Here is a 21882-nt window from a genome sequence, read left to right as displayed (position 1 = left end):
GCGCCAGCAGAGGGCGACAAAACACACAAAAAAACCCCACAAGTAACGAGTGGACTTTACACTGTGCTGTCATTTTAATATGAGCGGGGCATGTGCGTTAAATGCGTCTAATATTTTAACGTGATTAATTAAAAAAATTAATTACCGCCCATTAACGCAATCATTTTGACAGCCCTACTTTAAACTTCATATTGTGTGAACCGTTTTTTGTTTTTTTTGGAGAAAAAAATACATGAAAATTATCACCAGTTACTTTGCCAAGTAACTAATTACTCTTACACTCAGGTAACTGAGTTACTAATGCAATTACTTTTTAGGAGAAGTAATTTGTAACTGTAATTAATTACTTTTTTAAAGTAAGATTAACAACACTGGTTATCGTTGACGAAAACAACACTAGCTGCTCGTTTTGTGAAATATCGACAGTGCTGTCAGGCTCATTAATGGTACTCTTGGGTTCAAATTAAAAGGTTGAAGAGATAACATGTTTATGTCGCTAGAGTCATACTCTGGAAGCCCGGCAGCGTAAACATGTGACGTCACCGCCTTGTGACATCAACAACAATGGTGACCTACAAGTTAAACTAATTTTACAAATTGTATGAAAACAAAAACATCAGAAGGGGTTTCAACATCAAATTATTTTACCTCACAATGACGTTTATCTTTTAAGAACTACAAGCCTTTCTATCTATGGATCCTATCTATGCAAGAGAAATAGAGCGTAAAGTACAGCGTGCTACTATTATTCATTATGAATGATTGACACAAATATGTCTGCAATCTGTAAACATATGTTGCCACAACTCAACTAAGCAACAACCACATACAGTATGTTGTCACAGTATGTTGAGCTCCTCTTTAAAGCCACTCTTGTTCTTAATGAGCCTTCTTAGTCATCTGTCATGGACCTTCAAGTAGTTGTATTTTAACACATTTGATATTTGTAACCTTTTGTTTTCATCAATCACAGCAATGGGCTATTTTTACTTTGAAAGTGTGTTTTGAACACAGTGCCGTTGTAGTGTCACGTTGTAAGACATCACGAGTGATGACAACTTCACTTATGTTGACGAAATGATTGACACATGCGTGCACCAACCAAATTGTGTTCACTAACCCCATTTGGAGCCCACCAGGCTAACTTCACTCATAATCTACTTTCTACTACACTCCCGTAAATTAAATAGTAGGGGTGTCAAACGATTAAAATTACAGCTTAAAAATTCATTAATCGTAATTAATCGCAATTAATCGCAATTCAAACCATCTATAAAATATGCCATATTTTTCTGTAAATTATTGTTGGAATGGAAAGATAAGACACAAGAGGGATATATACATTCAACATACGGTACATAAGTACTGTATTTGTTTATTATAACAATAAATCAACAAGATGGCATTACCATTATTAACATTCTGTTAAAGTGATCCATGGATAGAAAGACTTGTAGTTCTTAAAAGATAAATGTTAGTACAAGTTATAGAAATTTTATATTAAAACCCCTCTTAATGTTTTCGTTTTAATAAAATTTGTAAAATTCTCAATCAAAAAAATAAACTAGCAGCCCGCCATTGTTGATGCCAATAATTACTTACACAATGCTCATGGGTGCAGAATCCTATAAAATCAGTTGCTCACAATGTTACTCATTACTTGAGTATTCTTTTCACTGGATACTTTTTTACTTGTACTTGAGTGCATTTTTTTTGGATGACGACTTTTACTTGAGTAATATTATTTTGAAGTAACACTACTCTTACTTGAGGAAAATGTTTGGCTACCTACCCACGTCTGGTGTTGTGTTCAACTTGTTCAAAATGCTGCTGCTCGATTTTTAACAAGTGTTCTGCAATTCCTTCGACGCGGCGAGACATCCTACACAATGCTCAGCGCGCTTGCGCAGGCACCCACACACATGTGCAAATCTGTTGAAAGTGGCGAGTACTCACTATTTTTAGTTTTTTATTACCTTTTCATCAGTGTTGTCATAGCTTACTTAAAAAAGTAATTTAATTACTGATTACACCTAAAAAAGTAATCTAGTTACTTTACTGATTACTTTACTATCAAAGTAACTAAGTCACTTTAAAAGTAACTTATCAGTTACTTTTTACCAATTTTTCTCCTTTTGCTGCCTCAACACAAAAATGACAACAGAAAAATGTCATCGCATGGAATTGAATTTTTCACATAATCTTTGAGTTAGCGGGGGTTTAATTAGTCGATGAAGTTGATTTCAACCACCATTGAATCTCGCTAGCTTAGCCACTCCAGAGCCCTGAAACAAATAACTGACAAACTGCACGGAATATGTTCAAATCAACTCCAACGACTAAATAAACCCCAGCTAACGCCAAGATAAAGCCTAATGTCAAAAATTCTGAACTTCCCCTTTAAAATAAAGACCTAGCTGTTAAAATACTGTCTATAAAAGTTGTAAAGCAATAAAACAAACAACAAAAATTGAAATGAACAAGAATCCTACAACATATGGGTCAAAATCATTTTTCGAGCAGATCATGTGACTAGCACCTTAGAGACTATCTTTTGCTTTGCTTAGCCACAACCACACCGGTGGAGGCAAGATGGATATTTAGAATTTCTGTAAACCTAAGCTTTCAAACGCAACCAACAACAACTGAGCTTGAACAGTTATATATATATATATATATATATGTATATGACGGACAACACAGACAAGACTGAAAAAGCAGTTTCTGCTCTTGCACTCCTCTTTAAAATAGACTGCTGTATTTTAAGCCAAAACAACTGTTGTGTTCGATAGAAAAATATGTCTATAAGCTACCATAGCAGATTCATGGCGCATTAAGCCCCCGAACTATTTTTAAATTGTCCGTTTTACCCTGAAAACCCCCGTTTACAGATGTCGCGCAACCGCTTTTGTTTCAACCTAGCCATAAAACGAAGGTAATGAATTATATTTGGCGGAAAACACTCAGGTGACTTCCACTCTGAGACCCCCAATTTGCCAAATTTCAAAATTGTCCGATATGCATGTGTGATGGAATGGAAAGCTTAAAATCTCAATTTTCTGGGGGAACAAAAATTTTGAACAGGAAGGCATTTAAAAAAAAAAAAAAAAAAATTTGAACAGCAAAACCCTAATTGGAGGCGAGAACACGCGAGAGCAGAATTAAAGACGCCGCGATTTTAACAAGATATTATCGCGTACTTACCTTGTTTCGATCCAAAAACTCCATGTAGCATGTATCACCGAGTGTCAAGACACAGCTGTGAATGGCCACAGCCGGATTTTTTTTTTCCTAATTTTATGGGTGAAACAGGGTGATATAACAAGGGTCGCGATGCAGAAATCGCAGACAACAAGGAGTGGTTGAGATTTTCTTTTTAATATAGTTACCCATTTAAACGTTATTTTTCAATTTTTCTTTGTTTGGATCGATTATTTATCCTCTAACATCCTCCCGGATGCAGCTTTTATTCTGGAGCTTATTAGATGCGGATAATAAAACGACTGTTGAGTGAATGGTATTTGCAGAGCACCAACCCTCCAAATAGGATGCACCCCACCCACTTCACAAAGAACGCTAACATGTGCCCTCGCGTGCTTTCCGCACGAGAATAGCATGTCCCGCGAGTCCGAATAGCAGCAGCCGTTACACTTCGCTGCATTACGCCTCGCAACTTTTGTTGAGTGCGGGGTAATTTGAACGTCTGGAGATGTGAAGGCAGCGGGTGGAATTCTCGCTTCAGTGGGACGACAAACTTTGGAGCTCACTCGAGTTCTCACAGACGGCCCTGTCACTCAAGAAGGAGACTCGGACCGGTCGTGAACACTCAACCATGGTGGCTGCCGGCCTAGACAGCTGAGTATTCACGAGGCCTATATTTGTAACTCTAATGACTGCCTGCCGCAGACTTTGCATGGCATCATTAAAAGACGTATAAAAATACATTCTCTGAATCCGACATATGTATCTATAAGGAGACACGCTGAGTACAATCCTTGTTGTTCTGTTGTTGACTGTTTTGATGGTGACATTATAATCATAGGTGGAGTGTGACTTTTGGAGCAGGGGGGCACAACATGTTGATGACCCCAAAACGCAGTGTGAGCAATAAAATTAACTTACAAGACTATTTATAATAGGGCTGTCAAAATTATCGCGTTAACGGGCGGTAATTAATTTTTTAAAATTAATCACGTTAAAATATTTGACGCAATTAACGCACAAATGCCCCGCTCAAACAGATTAAAATGACAGCACAGTGAAATGTGTACTTGTTGTGTTTTTCTGAGTTTTGGCGCCCTCTGCTGGCGCTTGGGTGCGATTGATTTTATAGGCTTCAGCACCCATGAGCATTGTGTAAGTAATTACTGACATCAACTATGACTAGTTTATTTTTTTGATTGAAATTTTTACAAATTTTATTAAAACGAAAACATGAAGAGAGGTTTTAATATAAAATTTGTATAACTTGTACTAACATTTATCTTTTAAGGACTACAAGTCTTTCTATCCATGGATCGCTTTAACAGAATATTAATAATGGTAATGCCATCTTGTTGATTTATTGTTATAATAAAGAAATACAGTACTTATGTACCGTATGCTGAATGCATATATCCATCTTGTGTCTTATCTTTCCATTCCAACAATAATTTACAGAAAAATATGGCAAATTTTACAGATGGTTTGAATTGCGATTAATTGCGATTAATTACGATTAATTAATTTTTAAGCTGTAATTAACTCGATTAAAAATTTTAATCGTTTGACACCCCTAATTTATAATAATAAGTTGAAAATGAGCAATTTTTGTTTCCCATCATTCTTAAGGGGAATTCTAAATCAGGCTGCTTAGGACAGCTATACTTTTCGCCAAGATTGTCATCCATTGAATATGGTACAACCGCCGGTGTCGTGCCAATGTAGTTACCCCAGTCAAAAATAGTATCTCCTGGGCGGAGCCATAAGGAGGTAGATTTGTGTCTTCATTATTCGATCCCCCAAAAAAGTTGATTCAATCAAAAAAAAAAAAAAAAAAAAGTTCAATTAAACATAAATTTTCAATAAAAAAAGTCACTTCAATCAAAAAAAAAATGTGTTTGAATGCAAAAATAAATTTGAAAGTAAAAAAAACAATGCATTTGAAAGCTATTTTTCTTTGGATTTTTTTGTTTGTTTTTTTTTTTTGATTGAAGTCAATATTTTTGGGGTAGAATCAACTTTTTTGATTGAAGTAATGTTGTTTTGCGTTTGGGCCACATTTTGGCTAGGACATTTGTGTCTTTATATTCAATCAAAGAATAAGTTGATTCAAACAAAAAATATATATTTTCACAAGAAAAATCACTTAAATAAAAAAAAAGAAAAAAAGAAAAATTTCAATCATAGAAAAAAAGTTTTTGAATGGCAAAAAAATATTTGAGACTCAAATATTTGCATTTGAACACTTTTCTTTTTTTTTTTTAAATTTGATTTTAGCAATCCTTTTTGTGTGATATTTGTGTCTAAATCATTCAATCCCAAAAAGTTGCTTCAATCAAAAAAAAATAATATTTTCAAACAAAAAAATATTTTCAAACAAAGAAAAAAAATCATTGGAAAAAATAAAATTGCCCTTCCCTAATTAATTTAAAAAAAATAAATAAATAAATAATAATATGGAAAGCAAATGACCGTCTAAGGTGCTCGTCACATGATCTGTTCGAAAAATCATTTTGACCCATTATAAAAATATCTTTTTTTTGTTCATTTCATTCATTTTTGTTGTTTGTTTTATTGCTTTACAACTTTTATATACTAGTATATAGGAAAGTCAATTACATGCAATGACACTTTTCAGCCACCAGGCGGGGCCTGGACCCCCTGCCCCCCTTAAACTCCGCTTATTATAATAATGTCATAGCAACATTCTCATCATTCCTTCAAGCTGTGTTGAACATTGGCCTCGGATGAAGTGTCTTCAAGTGGAACCTCTCAGGTGGTGTACAGCGTTAGCAGTAGAAGAATGTGACAAATAAAGAACCAACAAGACGTTACGCGAACTAAGCTATACTAACATTCAAAACTTATTGCACTTTAAAAACTCATTTTAATTGAAACTTGTACGAGCAGTTGATTTGTATGACGTAAACAGTTGGTTTCAAAGCCAAGCAACAAGAGCTTGTGTTGCACTCTAAGCCTGCAATCAACACAAAGACCTCAACAGTAGCTCAAGCCATATTTTCCAGATGACAGTGACCTCATCTCACCGCATTACTAATGGTATTAGTCCTGCTTTTTATCACTGTCGCTCCACGCCGCCCTTAAAGACTTGTGGTTGTGATAAACAATAGCGGTCCTCACCAAATAGAGCAAGCAGACTCAGCCACAGCCCGGAAGATTCACGGCGCTTAAACAGGTTTACTCAGTTCGTAAACAATGGCTGCCAGTGTGGTGAAGGTCACTAATCGGGCTTATTTATGTGGAACTGAAAAAGATTCAGTTTCATTACAGGCATTAGACGCAATTTGCTGAAACAGTTTGAAAGCCCCACAAGCAAGTACCTGTTCACTAGTTTTTTACACCCATTTTGAGCATTAACTCATTGGATGCTATCGACAGGGAGACAGAAACATGATTATTCACTGCCAATCCTCAATCGTCATGTTAAAAAAAAATATATATGTATATGGCGGAAAACACAGACAAGGCTGAAAAAGCAGTTTCTGCTGTTGCACCCCTCTTTAAAATAAACTGCAGTATTTTAAGCCAAAAGAACTGTTGTGTTTGTTAGAACAATATGTCTATATGCTGCCATAGCAGTTTCATGGCGCATTAAGCCCCAAACTATTTTTAATTTGTCCGTTTTACCCTGGAGACCCCTGTTTACAGACACCGCGCAACCGCTTTTGTTTACACCCAGCCATAAAAAGAAGGTAATGTCTATCATTTTTAGCTTAGAATCACTATGGATGTCGAATATTTAGTTAAAAAAAAAAAAAAAAACGACTTTATAAAATTATTCACTTGCGTATTTCAAACTTTTACACAAATCACGTCACGATGAAAAAAATAGTGTCTGTAAACATGTCACGGATAACTACCTCATAACTATCGCTTAGCTGTATTATTTTTTTTGTTACTGTCGCATTTCCCCCGATATTTTAGATGCTATATAAATTATGCAAACAAAGAAAAATTGGGGGAAAAAAAGGTTAAAAAGGGTAAATATTTGAAAAAGAAAATCTCGACCACTCCTTCATGTCTGCGATTTCTGCATTGAGACTCTTGTTATATTACCGTGTTTCACCCATAAAATCCCCAAAAAGTCCGGCTGTGGCTATTCACACTCGGTGAGACATGCTACACAGAGTTTTTGGATCGAAAAAAGGTAAGTACGTGATAATATCTCGTTAAAATCATGGTGTCTTTAATTATGCTCTCTCATGCTTTGCTACTTTGGGTTAGGGTTTAGGGTTTTAAATTTTATTTATTCATTTTTTTAAATGCCCTCCTGTTGAAAAAAAAAAAGTTCCCCCAGTAAATCGAGAATTTAAGCTTTCCACTGATGTATCACACATGCATATGGGACAATTTTGAAATTTGGCCAAATTGGGGGTCCCAGAGCGGAACTTCAAGTCACCTGAGTGTTTTCCGCCGTATAGCTATAAATACAGTGAGGAAAATAAGTATTTGAACACACTGTCATTTTGCAAGTTGTCCCACTTAGAAATGATGGGTGGGTATGACATTTTCATGGTAGGTGCTTGTCAACTATGAACAAGTGTATGATTTTTTTTAACAATTTATTTGTATTATACTGCTGCAACTAAGTATTTGAACACCTATCTATTTTATCTAAAGCCCTTATAGTCACCTTTAAAAAGTCCAACGAAGAAGTGGAATGGAGATGGACTCTTTAAGTCTGACTTTTTGACCTGTGTGAGGCGGTTACCTGCATATAAACACCTATTCACTCCATACCATCAGGAAGACTCCTGTTCCTAACATGGTCAAGACCGAAGAGTTGTCCAAAGACACAAGAGACAGAATTGTAGACCTTTACAAGGCTGGACAAGGTTACGGGGCAATTGCCAAGCAGCTTGGTGATATAAGATCCACCGTTGGAGCAATTATTAGAAAATGGAAGAAGCTAAATATGACTGTCAATCTTTCTTGGAATGGGGCTCCATGGAAGATCTACCTCGTAGGGTCTCAGTTATCCTAAGAATGGTGAGGAATTAACTAAGAACTACTTAGTAGGTGCTGGTCAATGACCTGAAATGAATGAATGACCTAGGACCACCATTTTCAAAGTTATCGTTGGTAATAAACTAACACGTCATGGCTTAAAATCATTGGAAGGTTCCCCTGCTTAAACCAGAACATCTCCAGGCCCGTTTTAAGTTTGCCAATGACCTCTGGATGATCCTGAGGAGTCATGAGAGGAAGTCATGTGGTCATATGAGATCAAAATGGAACTTTTCGGTCTTAATTTAACACACAGTGTTTGAAGGGAAAAAAATGATCAGTACCATCCATGAGTACCATCCCTACTGTGAAGCATGGGAGTGGTTTTCTGCATATGGGACAAGACGACTGCACTGTATTAAGGAGAGGATGACCAGGGCCATCTATTGTAAGATTTTGTGGAATAACCTCGTTCCCTCAGTTAGAGCAATGGATCGTGACTGGGACTTCCAACATGACGATGGCCCGAAGCAGACAGCCAGAATAACCAAGGAGTGCCTTTGTAAAAAGCATATCAAGGTTCTGAAGGGGCCTAGCCAGTCTCCAGACCTAAACCCAATAGAAAATCTTTGGCCGAAGCGCTGTGTTTCTCAGTGACAGTCCAGAAACCTGATTGATCTGGAGAAGATCAGTGTGGAGCATTGGTGCAAAATCCCTGCTGCAGTCTGGTGAAAAGTTACAGGAAACTTTTGACCTTGGTAAATGTAATGAAAAGCTACTGTACCAAATATTAACATGGATTTTCTCAGGTGTTCAAATACTTATTTGCAGCAGTATAATACAAATAAATTGTTTAAAAAAAATCATACACTGTGATTTCTGGATTTTTTTTAGATTGTCCATGTCCTACCATGAAAATTTCAAACCCGCCCATCATTTCTGAGTGGGTGAACTAGCAAAATTGCCGGGTGTTAAAATACTTATTTTCCTCACTGTATTTTCAATGTCATTTTGTATACTCAATGCAATAGATTTAGTCATTGTTTACCAACAAAGAAAGAAAGAAGAAAGTACATTTTGGCATGCATTGTATTTGTTATTATTCTATTAGGATTCCACACTTCCTGTCCAGACAGGAAGAGGTTTTAAACTGAAAGTAGGAAGTCACATTAAACATCTGCATATAATATATATAGTGTAAAATCTGTTTTTAGGTGAATTCTAACTTCTAGTGCAAAAGTTTCAACTGTACAGTAAGTCTTTCCTCTTATGTTTTCAACAGCTGTACTGTGTTACCTCAGCTACAAGCTAGGTTTGAGGGCTGAACTAAAGTCAGTAGGACTGTCACCTCCTTAGTTAGAAGCTAAACTAAACACAATATGTCAAAACTCTGCTATATTTTAGATATGTTTCATGTCTCATAAGTGAAGGAGTAATCCATAGCTCACCACAAATTCTTAGCTAACACATTTTGATAGCCTGTAGGTTATACTCTACCTGTGCTTTACAAGTGCTAGCCCGATTTAGCTTGGCCATATGTCTTGCTATTGCAGGACAGTCCTTCATTTGATTCCTTTGTCCTGCAGTCTCAAGCAGGACACTTATTTCGATGCGAAGGATTTACTTTTTACAAGTGAGATTAAATGTACAGTATTCTTGTATATAAATGGACTATGGACACCAAAATGGCTGGGCGGAGTTTGACAAAATTTTACACAGTTGTACTTTATGTGTCTGGGAGTAGTCTCAGTTAAGTTAGTTTTGATCTCTGTAGGCCTCTATTTCGTGCAGAAATATAATTTGAAACTCCAAAAATTAACATAGAAAATGCGACCTGATTGTGGTGGTGACGGCAACATCTTTTGTGCGAAAGACATGTTGCAGTTGGTTTTCAAACTTCACAGTTCTACGTACAAATTTAAATGTGCTGTGATGATACGTTGTTGCTTTGAGTAACCCACAACAAAATGCTGGATTAAAAAAAAAAGTACACTTTCCTGGAGTCATTTCGCCTGAATATTCATATTGTAGCGACTTTACTGTTACGCCCGCAATGGTTCATGGGTAGTGGCAACCAGGAGTGAGAGTGTTTGTTGCCGTTGTTATGGTCTGGTGTTTTCTGTTCAATTAGGGCGCTGTCTCTTGGAGTCGTGCGATGTTTGGGGCACAAGAGCAGCAAGTGTGAAACGTAAAAACGGTCTCATTCTTCTCTACAGTGCTCGCCTCAATATTGTACATAGTGATGGAAAATCAATTGTGCATTAATCCCTTTATGATGTCCTTTTACTATTACAGTGATCGCTCACTACTTCACGCCCTCAGTCCATCGCATTTTTTTTTTCAATTGGGAAACAAATTAAAAAATACAGATGAGCCGTTCCGAACCGATCATGTGGTCTCACTTTTTGTTGGTCAGGTGCCCTGGAGTTACTTATTGAAGTTAACGATGAGTGACAGAAGTTTAATGATCTTTGATCTTTCCACAGGTGCTTGGAAGCCAAAGCTTCAATGCGCCGCATGCGTCAATCATTGTTTAACTTGTTAAACAGTTGCTGTGGCAACTCATTGTGTGTAAGTGGGCAGCTTTAGCGGATTTCAGTGGACTCACTCAATGAAGCATTTAATAAAGACAAGCATTTTTCTACTTTAATCTTGTTTCAAAATAATTCTGGGGGACCGTAACATGTATAAAACTTATCATAATTATTACCTTTGAAGTGCTTCAAAACCATTATTAAAGTATACATAAAAGTTTTTTTTAAATTATACTCTGGCAAAAAATTGAAAAAACGTCTTAAATGTATCGCTTTCAAATGATAAATCTGAATAAATACATTGAACACAGAAAAAAATATATTTTTTGAGGGAGGGGCGCTACTTCGCGGGTTTTGACTTATCGTGGGCGGGTTCTGGTCCCCATTAACCACGAAAACGAGGGATCACTATACTACATTCCAGCCGCATCTCTAAGGAAAGTATGTTTTATATGCCATTTGGTTGGGTTGCATTCATGTTACACAAACCCGAGCAATGCCGGGCCATACTGCTCAATAAATCCATCCACCAAACATAAAAAAAAAAAATCATGGGGAAGCCCTGAGTTTTGAAGTTTCTTATGTGCAGGGCCATACTGCTGGTATCGTATAAGTGTACGTTTTTTTTTTTTGTCATTTGAATGGTGGTCTTTAAATCAGTGGCTTTATATTTGCATTAGTCTGCTAGCTAAGGCCTTCAGACGTTGTTAACGTGTCCCTGTGTATGTTCCAAAAAAGTAGCACTGACTACATAATTTGTCACTTTGATGCTATACAGAACATTTGCAAGTTTTAAAATCAGGCAGTTGGAACACAGTCAGGGAAAATGGTAAATGTATGTTCTAACTGTACAGAAACACAGATCCCGCACACATTAACATGGAATGACGGATTGTATTTTCAATGTTTAAACCCATAAGGTTATTTTTGCAAACTTGGCAACCTAAATAGAGAATGATCATAATAAAGCTTGGCTGTAAATTCTAATCATAAGCCATATTTGCGTCAGTGATATTTGAGTCACAAACAGTTGCTCTCCTCTTACTATATTGAATCCAACATTTTCATTACTTTTGGACTGAAGCCTTTTGTGATTGCGGTCTTGTATTGAGCTCACTTAAAGTTTCCATGATCTGGTGAAGTTGAAAATTCACTTTTCAACAAATGATAAGACAAAAGTGCACGATGTATAACCGAGCTTGTAATACTGCCCCAGCATTCCTATTCTATTCTATTCCTATTCTAAAGCAAGTGAACTTTTTTTGTTAGTTGAATGCAAATCTTACCTCCAGGCAGGGTGATGGGTCCGCATCCAAGCTTTTCCTGGTACACGTCAGCACTGATGTAGATTGTCTTCTTGCACAGCCTCCAGAGGCCAAAGTGTGCCGCCTCACACGTCGCATTGACCTTCTGCACCTGAGGGCTGAGAACAGCCCAGTAGTCCGTCACCACCGCCGTGAACAGGCAGGCCATGCCTACCAGCAGCACAAAAATGGCAATATTTATCTTAGTGCGCTTTTCCATATTTCCAAGTGCTGAATTGTTTAGTCTAGCAACAAAAAAAACACTATCTATTTTGCCCTATACACTTCCGATGACACGTTCCTCTTCACTTAGATAGCAGCAAGTTTTGTCTGCACTCTCGGATGAGTGCCTGTGCTTCCAGTGAAGAGGGTCAAACTGCTCCGTCCTACTAATGCTCCTTATCCTGCTCGCTCCGATCTTCTCTCCGAGTGAGGGGGCTGCAAGTTTGGAGTCACAGCTGTTGAGTTAGATCAGGAAAGCTGATCACCAAACCAACTGTCTGCCATTGCGGGCGAAGGGTGTAGTTGTGGTGTTGGGTGATGGTGGGGTGGGAAGGGCTGGTCGGCGTTTTAAAAATGGGGGTAGGAGGGTTGTGTTGCTATAAATGTTACTGATGAGTCAAGTTGTGGGCCTTTCCCATTGCGTGCAATATGTATTAATAAATGGGCCAGGGAAAACATTGAGCTGCTTTGGAATTAAATAGGATTTCATATGAGCGTGTTAATTGCTTGGAGTAAAACAAAGATGGGGCAAAGATTTTGTTTTTTAATGTCGAACAGTGGATGTGTTTTCAACAGAGGTGGGTGGAGTAGCCAAAGATTGTACTCGAGTAAGAGTAGCGTTCCTTAAAAAATATTACTCAAGTAACAATAAAAGTATCATCCAAAAAATGTACTGAAGAATAAGTAAAAAAGTATTTGGTGAAAAAAAATACTCAAGTTATGAGTAACATTGTGAGTAACTGCTTACAAATTTGTTTGATTTTTTTTTTTTCTCAGTACAAAGTTATCTATATGAACTGTTGCTACTTATACTGTACAATAACCCATTACATAACCACATTAAGCCAAAGAAATACCAAAAAGGCAAGAGAACAAAATGACAGAAATGAAGCATTATTCATCCAAAGAGCATGTTCCTAGTTTGACTAGTGAATAGTTCCTTCATAGTTACCTATGGAATTAAAAGGATTATAGCTCTGATTTTCCATGGTCAATAGGTGCCAGATAAAGACTGGGAGAGAGGTTAAAATCCGCGCTTTCGAGTCATGTTGAGGGCAGTGCTCTACAGTGACGCAAATAAGTATTTAGTCAACCACTAATTGTGCAAGATCTCCCACTTGAAAATATTAGAGAGGCCTGTAATTGTCAACGTGGTTAAACCTCAACCATGAGAGACAGAATGAGAAAAAAAAAAACAAAAAAAAACAGAAAATCGCATTGTTTGATTTTTAAATAATTTATTTGCAAATCATGGTGGAAAATAAGTATTTGGTCAATACCCAAAGTTCATCTCAATACTTTGTTATGTACCCTTTTTTTGGCAATAACGGAGGCCAAACGTTTTCTGTAACTCTTCACAAGATTTTCACACACTGCATTGCTGGTATTTTGGCCCATTCCTCCATGCAGATCTCCTCTAGAGCAGTGATGTTTTGGGGCTGTCGTTGGGAAACACAGACTTTCAACTCCCTCCGCAGATTTTCTATGGGGTTGAGACCTGGAGACTGGCTAGGCCACTCCAGGACCTTGAAATGCTTCTTACGAAGCCACTCCTTTGTTGCCCTGGCTGTGTGTTTGGGATCATTGTCATGCTGAAAGACCTAGCCACGTCTCATCTTCAATGCCCTTGCTGATGGAAGGAGATTTTCACTCAAAATCTCTCGATACATGGTCCCATTCATTCTTTCCTTTACACAGATGGTCCCTTTGCAGAAAAACAGCCCCAAAGCATGATGTTTCCACCCCCATGCTTCACAGTGGGTATGGTGCAATTCATTATTATTTTTCCTCCAAACAAGAGAACCTGTGTTTCTACCAAAAAGTTCTATTTTGGTTTCATCTGACCATAACACATTCTCCTAGTCCTCTTCTGGATCATCCAAATGCTCTCTAGCGAACCGCAGACGGGCCTGGACGTGTACTTTCTTCAGCAGGGGGACACGTTTGGCAGTGTAGGATTTGAGTTCCTGGTGGCACATTGTGTTACTGATAGTAGCCTTTGTTACTGTGGTCCCAGCTCTCTGTAGGGCATTCACTAGGTCCCCCCGTGTGGTTCTGGGATTTTTGCTCCCCCGTTCTTGTTATCATTTTGACGCCACGGGGTGAGGAGGGAGTTGAAAGTCCGTGTTGCCCAACGACAGCCCCAAAACATCACTGCTCTAGAGGAGATCTGCATGGAGGAATGGGCCAAAATACCAGCAACAGTGTGTGAAAAGCTTGGGAAGAGTTACAGAAAACGTTTGGCCTCCGTTATTGCCAACAAAGGGTACATAACAAAGTATTGAGATGAACTTTTGGTATTGACCAAATACTTATTTTCCACCATGATTTGCAAATATATTCTTTAAAAATCAAGCAATGTGATTTTCTCAAATTTTTCCCCACATTCTGTCTCTCATGGTTGAGGTTTACCTATGTTGACACTTACATGCCTCTCTAATATTTTCAAGTGGGAGAACTTTTTACAACAACAGAACAATTAGTGATTGACTAAATACTTAGTTACCCCACTGTATATCAAATACTTTTTTTACGGTGCTTTAAAGACACCACATGATTAAACAGGCTGGCGTGAAGATAGAACGGCAAGCTTGCGTCTGATTGGTACAATGGAGTCATGTGATTATTGTTGCGACATCTCATTGGTGAAACAATTTTCCTCATGGAAAACGCAGTCTTCCTTAAGGCAAAACACTACCGTTTTTGTTCGCCCAAATCGACCAAAACTGAAATATCACCTAGTGCTGCTCTAGCCGTAAGTAAAAAAAAAAAAAAATAGCCTCACTATTCCAATCATCTGGGATGGAAACATATGCCTGACATTAACCTTTCATCCTGCAGCCAACCCAAGCTGCCCCTACTCTGAAACATGGCTAATTAACAAGCCAAGTCAGTTGCTACTTGGCATCGTATAATGGCGTTGTGCGGGAATCTTGACACATGGTAAGGTCATTCATGTCAGGATGGACAGGTGAGCCAACGAGAGGAACTAACAATGGGTGCTGAAGAAGACTTCTGATAGATGAACCTCGTCTTTGACCTCTCTTCAAGTCAACATTCGTTCCTCTTAGCATCTCCCTAAAATTAAAGTGACACACTAACCTCTTTGTGTATTCAGGCTTGCACATCTATCAGTTGCAGACACCTGTTATGCATAAGCGGAGTTTAAGGGGGGCAGGGGGTCCAGGCCCCCCCCCGTTCACTCAAAATTTCTCAATACATGGCCCCATTCATTCTTTCCTTTACACAGATCAGTCGTCCTGGTCCCTTTGCAGAAAAACAGCCCCAAAGCATGATTTTTCCACCCCCATGATTCACAGTGGGTATGGTGTTCTTCAGATGAAATTTAGTATTCTTTCTCCTCCAAACATGAGAACCTGTGTTTCTACCAAAAAGTTCTATTTTGGTTTCATCTGACCATAACACATTTTCCCAGTCCTCTTCTGGATCATCCAAATGCTCTCTAGCGAACCGCAGACGGCCCTGGACGTGTACTTTCTTCAGCAGGGGGACACGTCTGGCAGTGCGGGATTTGAGTCCCTGGTGGTGCATTGTGTTACTGATAGTAGCCTTTGTTACTGTGGTCCCAGCTCTCTGTAGGTCATTCACTAGGTCCCCCCCGTGTGGTTCTGGGATTTTTACTCACTGTTCTTGTTATCATTTTGACGCCACATGGTGAGATCTTGCATGGAATCCCAGATTGAGGGAGATTGATGGTCTTGTATGTCTTCCATTTTCTAATAATTGCTCCCACAGTTGATTTCTTTACACCAAGCATTTTCCCTATTGCAGCTTCAGTCTTCCCAGCCTGATGCAGGTCTACAATTTTGATTCTGGTGTCCTTCGACAGCTCTTTGGTCTTGGCCATAGTGGAGTTTGGAGTTTGACTGACTTAAGTTGTGGACAGGTGTCTTTTATACCGATAATGAGTTAAAACAGGTGCCATTAATACAGGTAACGAGTGGAGCCTCGTTAGGCCTCGTTAGAAGAAGTTAGACCTCTTTGACAGCCAGAAATCTTGCTTGTTTGTAGGTGACCAAATACTTATTTTCCACTCTAATTTGGAAATAAATTCGTTAAAAATCAAACAATGTGATTTTCTGTTTTTTTTCCACATTCTGTCCCTCATTGTTGAGGTTTACCCATGTTGACAATTACAGGCCTCTCCAGTCTTTTCAAGTAGGAGAACTCACACAATTGGTGGTTGACTAAATACTTATTTGCCCCATTGTATATTTTTAGTTTGAAGCAACTTATTTTTTGATCGAATAATAAAGACACAAATGTCCTAGCCAAAATGTGGCCCAAACATTACTTCAATCAAAAAAGTTGCTTTAACCAAAAAAAAATCCAAACAAAAATAGCATAAAGTGCATTTTTTTGAGTTTCAAATTTTTTTTTTGCATTCAAACACATTTTTTTTTTGATTGAAGTGACTTTTTTTAAATTGAAAATATATCTTTTGATTGAACCTTTTTTTGGATCGAATAATGAAGACACAAATGTACCTCCATATGGCTCCGCCCAGGTGATACAATTTTTGACTGGGGTAACTACATTGGCACGACACAGCCGTTTGTACCCTATTCAATGGATGACAATCTTGGCAAAAAGTATAGCTGTCTTAAACAGCCTGATTTAGAATTCCCCTCAAGAATGATGGGAAACAAAAAAAAAGCTCATTTTCAACTTATACTTATAAATAGTCTTGTACGTTAATTTTATTGCTGACACTGCGTTTTGGGGTCATCAACACGTTGTGCCCCCCCTGCCCCAAAGGTCACATTGCGTTGGAAAGAGTCTACTTTGCACTCTAGGGAGTCATCAATCTTCGTGTCTTGCCTGTTGCTTTTATGGTCCCTTATATTTGAGTACGGAACAATGTACTTGTGACTTTCTTCATTGACATCTTAAACTTTTAATCATGAATGTCAATTGCCGTCGATGGCAGTTAAAGATGTTGACACACCTTTAATGCAAATTGTTCAAGTAGTTCCAGTTAGCACGAATAGGTCGAGCGTCAATACTCGATTTGTGTCATGAGTCAAATAAAAAAAAATGTTCAGATTGCTCCCGGGTAAAGTGAGCTTCATCATGGTGACAGATGTCACCCCTGCGGTTCCCGGATCCACTGTATGGCAACAATATCCACAGGAAGCAGGGAATAAAGACCCCTGCCAGGAGAAATGTCAGCCATTTGGGAGAGTGGGTGCCTGTGGAGAGGCAATCTCTCCAAGGGGGGCGCTGGCTTGAAGCTCCATCTGATTTGAACATTTCTTTAAAGTGTCATGGGTTACAGCTGAATGAAGTTCTCAGCCTTTTGAACTGACAACTGATTTCCTCCATGGGAACTTCTACAATAGAGTGTATGGAGGGAATCCGAACTTTCCACCTAAACTGTATATTGTTCGACTAGTGCGGAGGTCAGTAACCCGAGGCTCTAAAGCAGCATGCGGCTCTTTAGCGCTGTCCTAATGGCTCCCTGGAGCTTTTACAAAAATTTTTGAAAATGGAAAAAGATGGGGCGGGAAATACTGTACATTTTTTGTTTAATATGGTTTCTGTAGGACGACAAAACATGATACAAACATTCTTCTAATTCATTAATATGGTTATGAATTTAAACTTGAGGTGGCATCGTACAACAGAGTAGTCACATTGTGCGTCATTTTCCCTATATATAAGTTGCCTTGCAGGATAAATAAACATTTAATCATGAAGGCTCATCATGAATTTGTAGCCAACTTAGTCATTTTGATAGTAGGCCAATATACTGTAGATACATACAGCATGTGTTGCATTTATTATAAGGCTTATATAAGACTTTTAATTTTTTGCAGCTCCAGACATGTTTTTTTTGGGGTCCAATATGACTCTTTCAACATTTTAGGGTACCGACCCCTGGACTAGTGTAACTCATTTGCTCCCAAAATTTTTAATAGGGCTGTCAAAATTATTGCGTTAACGGGTGGTAATTAATTTTTTAAAAATGAATCACGTTAAAATATTTGACGCAATTAACGCACAAATGCCCCGCTCAAACAGATTAAAATGACAGCACAGTGAAATGTGAAATGTGAAATTGTTGTTTTTCGGAGTTTTGTCGCCTTCTGCTGGCGCTTTAAGTGCGACTGATTTTATAGGATTCAGCACCCATGAGCATTGTGTAAGTAATTATTGACATCAACAATGGCGGGCTATTTATTTTTTGATTGAAAATTTTACAAATTTGATTAAAACGAAAACATTAAGAGGGGTTTTAATATAAAATTTCTATAACTTGTACTAACATTTACCTTTTAAGAACTACAAGTCTTTCTATCCATGGATCACAGAATGTTAATAATGGTAATGCCATCTTGTTGATTTATTGTTATAATAAACAAATACAGTACTTACAGTATGTACCGTATGTTGAATGTATATATCCATCTTGTGTCTTATCTTTCCATTCCAACATTAATTTACAGAAAAATATGGCATATTTTATAGATTGTTTGAATTGCGATTAATTACGATTAATTAATTTTTAAGCTGTAATTAACTTGATTAAAAATTTTAATCGTTTGACACCCCTAATTTTTAATTGTTTCAGTCTCAAAAAGACGTATTTATACGTCTTTTACGTTTTTTTACAAGAGACATCTCTGGGTTCTGATTCAATTTAGCTCCAAAGCACAAAGCTGAAAATCCATTTAAAAGCAATAAAACTGGCCACTGGAGGGCAGTAGCGCATTTGGTAAGACCCGCAACCCGATTCAACGGCAACGAACGGCCGGGGCGCCGGCAGAAGACGACCGAATGGACGTCCAGGATGCCAGGCGATGAACGACCAAGCAGAACAACTGGGACCACCAGTGCAGTGGACGATGCCGTTGAGTGCATGCTGCTCGCCGAGCAGACCCCGCAGAGACAAAAAAAATCCATCTTTATGAGACAGGCGGCAATGAGGGGAAAAGTTTACCCAACTGTCGCAGCCACAACAGTGTCATCTCTCAGTTAGTTATGTGTAAATAAATTGTTACTTTGCTATCAAAAGCTATATTTGTCTTGTTGTTTGTTATTTTGTAAAAGGAAAACATTGAGATGTTTGGGATGTAACTAAAACAATAAAATAGCTGTGTTAAAGTCAAAGTTATGTTTGAAATGTATGCTTTCACAAAAAGCTCAATTTCTCAGTTTTTTTCATCAGAACTTGGAGAATTGCTCAAACTAAGCTATTTTCTAATGCTGATTTCTAAAGAACGGAAAAAGATATGAACTTACTTTTTTTTCCTGCTGAAAGAACAAAGTCTAATCTTTCTTTTGGTGGGTTCCATGTTTATATAGGAATAGAACAGAATTTTCTGTAGGCCTTGCAAAATCAGTCAAAATCCAGTAAAATGGGCGGGAGCAAAGGGGGTTGCACCAGTGAACATGGCTTGGAGTGAATGAGATAATTATTAGTGTAAAGACTGTAGCACAGAGGATCATTGGCTGTCCTCTCCCCTCCCTGATGGACATCTACTCCTGCCAGTGCCTCAGCAGAGCTCTAAACATTCTCAAGGACAGCTCACATCCTGGTTTCCAGCTGTTTGAACTCCTCTGGGAGACGCTATAGGACAGGGGTCCCCAAACTACGGCCCGCGGGCTGGATACGGCCCGCAGCCACATTTGGTCCGGCCCCCTGAACAAAAAAAAAAAAAAAATGTAAAAAAAAAAAAAAAAAAAAAAATTTTTTTTTTTTTTTTTTCAATAGAGTTATTCATGTCCTGGCTTTTTTCTGTGAAGAACTGAGCAATGGTTATTTGGTTATTATCTATTTAATTAATACAGTATTATTATATTATATTATATTATATTACATGATATTATATTATATTATATTATATTCAGGGGTGCACATAAGTGGTCCGCACATGCGTACTGGACGTAGACAAACGCGCTGGCCCTCAACGGCTTCCATACGCTTTTGCGTACCGATGGCTGACCACTCTATTTGCGGCGGACACGAGAAAATAACTTCTCAAAATGTCGATGAGGCAGGCCACACTGAGTAATTACTTCCGTGTTCCCCCACCCCCGTCAAAAGACAGACAGACGACAGAGACGTCACCGGAGCTACCGAAAAAAAGGACTTTTGCTGAAAAGTGGCTACAGGAGGTACCATGGCTAGAAGCGAATGATGCTCGCACGGAAATGCGGTACAAAATGTGCCGTGAGAATCCCAATGTCATCGATTAGAGCAACGCATTTTATGTAGGGTCAAAGAATTTCAGCCATCCAAACTTTGAAAAGCACGAAAAAAACAGAGAGCATGTGGCAATTAAGCAAACTATCGATGTCAAACAGGACCCCACTCGCCCTATGGACATGTGGCGGAATAGGGCGGAATAAAGGTAATGAACAGCGACATGCACTGACAAACGTGTTTTTGCTCGCATTTTACAAAGCTAAACATGCACGTTCAATGAGGTCTTATGAGGAGGACATCCCACTTTTAAAAAGGCTTGGAGTTAATGTGGGAGCCGCATAATGCCCTTTATTTTGAATTGGTGCTTTTATGTTTATTTCTTTACATTTCACTTCAAAGTAATGGCAATTTTGTTGTGCCAGTCGATGTTAATCAAGCATTAACTGTTAATATAATTAATCACAGTTAATTGGCTCTAAGTAAAGCTTGTCATAAATTTATCGCATCAGGTGGGTCGGCTCTCAAGCTCAATGAGGACCAAGTCACATCTCCAGGTCCTCCTCTGAGAACCTGGGCAAAAAAATTATGTGCACCCCTGATTATTATATTATATTATATTATATTATATTATATTATATTATATTATATTATATTATATTAAGGGCTGTCAAAGTTATCGCGTTAACGGGCGGTAATTAATTTTTTTCATTAATCACGTTAAAATATTTGACGCAATTAACGCATATGCCCCGCTCAAACAGATTAAAATGACAGCAGTGTCATGTCCACTTGTTACTTGTGTTTTTTGTCTCCCTCTGCTGGCGCTTGGGTGCGACTGATTTTATGCACCATGAGCATTGTGTAATTCTTGACATCAACAATGGTGAGCTACTAGTTAATTTTTTTGATTGAAAATTTTACCAATTTTATTAAAACGAAAACATTAAGAGGGGTTTTAACATAGATTTTAGTACAAATTATAGAAATTTTATCTTTTAAGAACTACAAGTCTTTCTATCCAGGGATTGCTTTGACAGAATATTAATGTTAATGCCATCTTGTTGATTTATTATTATAATAAACAAATACAGTACTTATGTACAGTATGTTGAATGTATATATCCGTCTTTGTCTTATCTTTCCATTCCAACAATAATTTACAGAAAAATAAGGCATATTTTAGAGATGTTTGAATTGCGATTAATTACGATTAATTTTTAAGCTGTGATTAACTCGCTTAAAAATTTTAATCGTTTGACAGCCCTAATTATATTATATTATATTATACTATATTATATTATATCATTTTTATTTTATTTACTTTGGTTCCGTGAAGAATCCAGAAAGGGTTATTTGATTGTGGCTTTCTGAAAAACAATACATTTTTACATTTAGGCACTCCTGCAATCGTCACACTTTTTCTGTTACAAACTGACCCCGGCCCCTCATCAGAGAAGAGAAGGGTTATGTGGCCCTCACA

At 37.9% G+C, this 21882-nt stretch overlaps 1 protein-coding gene across 1 annotated transcript in view; it reads right to left on the bottom strand.

Annotated features, from left to right (window-relative positions):
• LOC130919900 (voltage-dependent calcium channel gamma-1 subunit-like) overlaps positions 1–12423 on the bottom strand; it is a 37557-nt gene extending 25134 nt beyond the window's left edge. The window contains exon 1 of the mRNA XM_057842530.1: positions 11990–12423. Within this exon, the coding sequence (XP_057698513.1) occupies positions 11990–12227 (238 nt within the window). The 5' untranslated portion in view covers positions 12228–12423. The remainder of the gene's footprint in view (positions 1–11989) is intronic.
• Between the last annotated feature and the right edge of the window lie 9459 nt (positions 12424–21882).

The sequence above is a fragment of the Corythoichthys intestinalis genome, chromosome 8 (assembly GCF_030265065.1).
Source record: "Corythoichthys intestinalis isolate RoL2023-P3 chromosome 8, ASM3026506v1, whole genome shotgun sequence".
Taxonomy (NCBI): domain Eukaryota; kingdom Metazoa; phylum Chordata; class Actinopteri; order Syngnathiformes; family Syngnathidae; genus Corythoichthys; species Corythoichthys intestinalis.
Note: the sequence above shows the minus strand (reverse complement) of the source record. Positions and strands in the feature narration are given on the sequence as shown.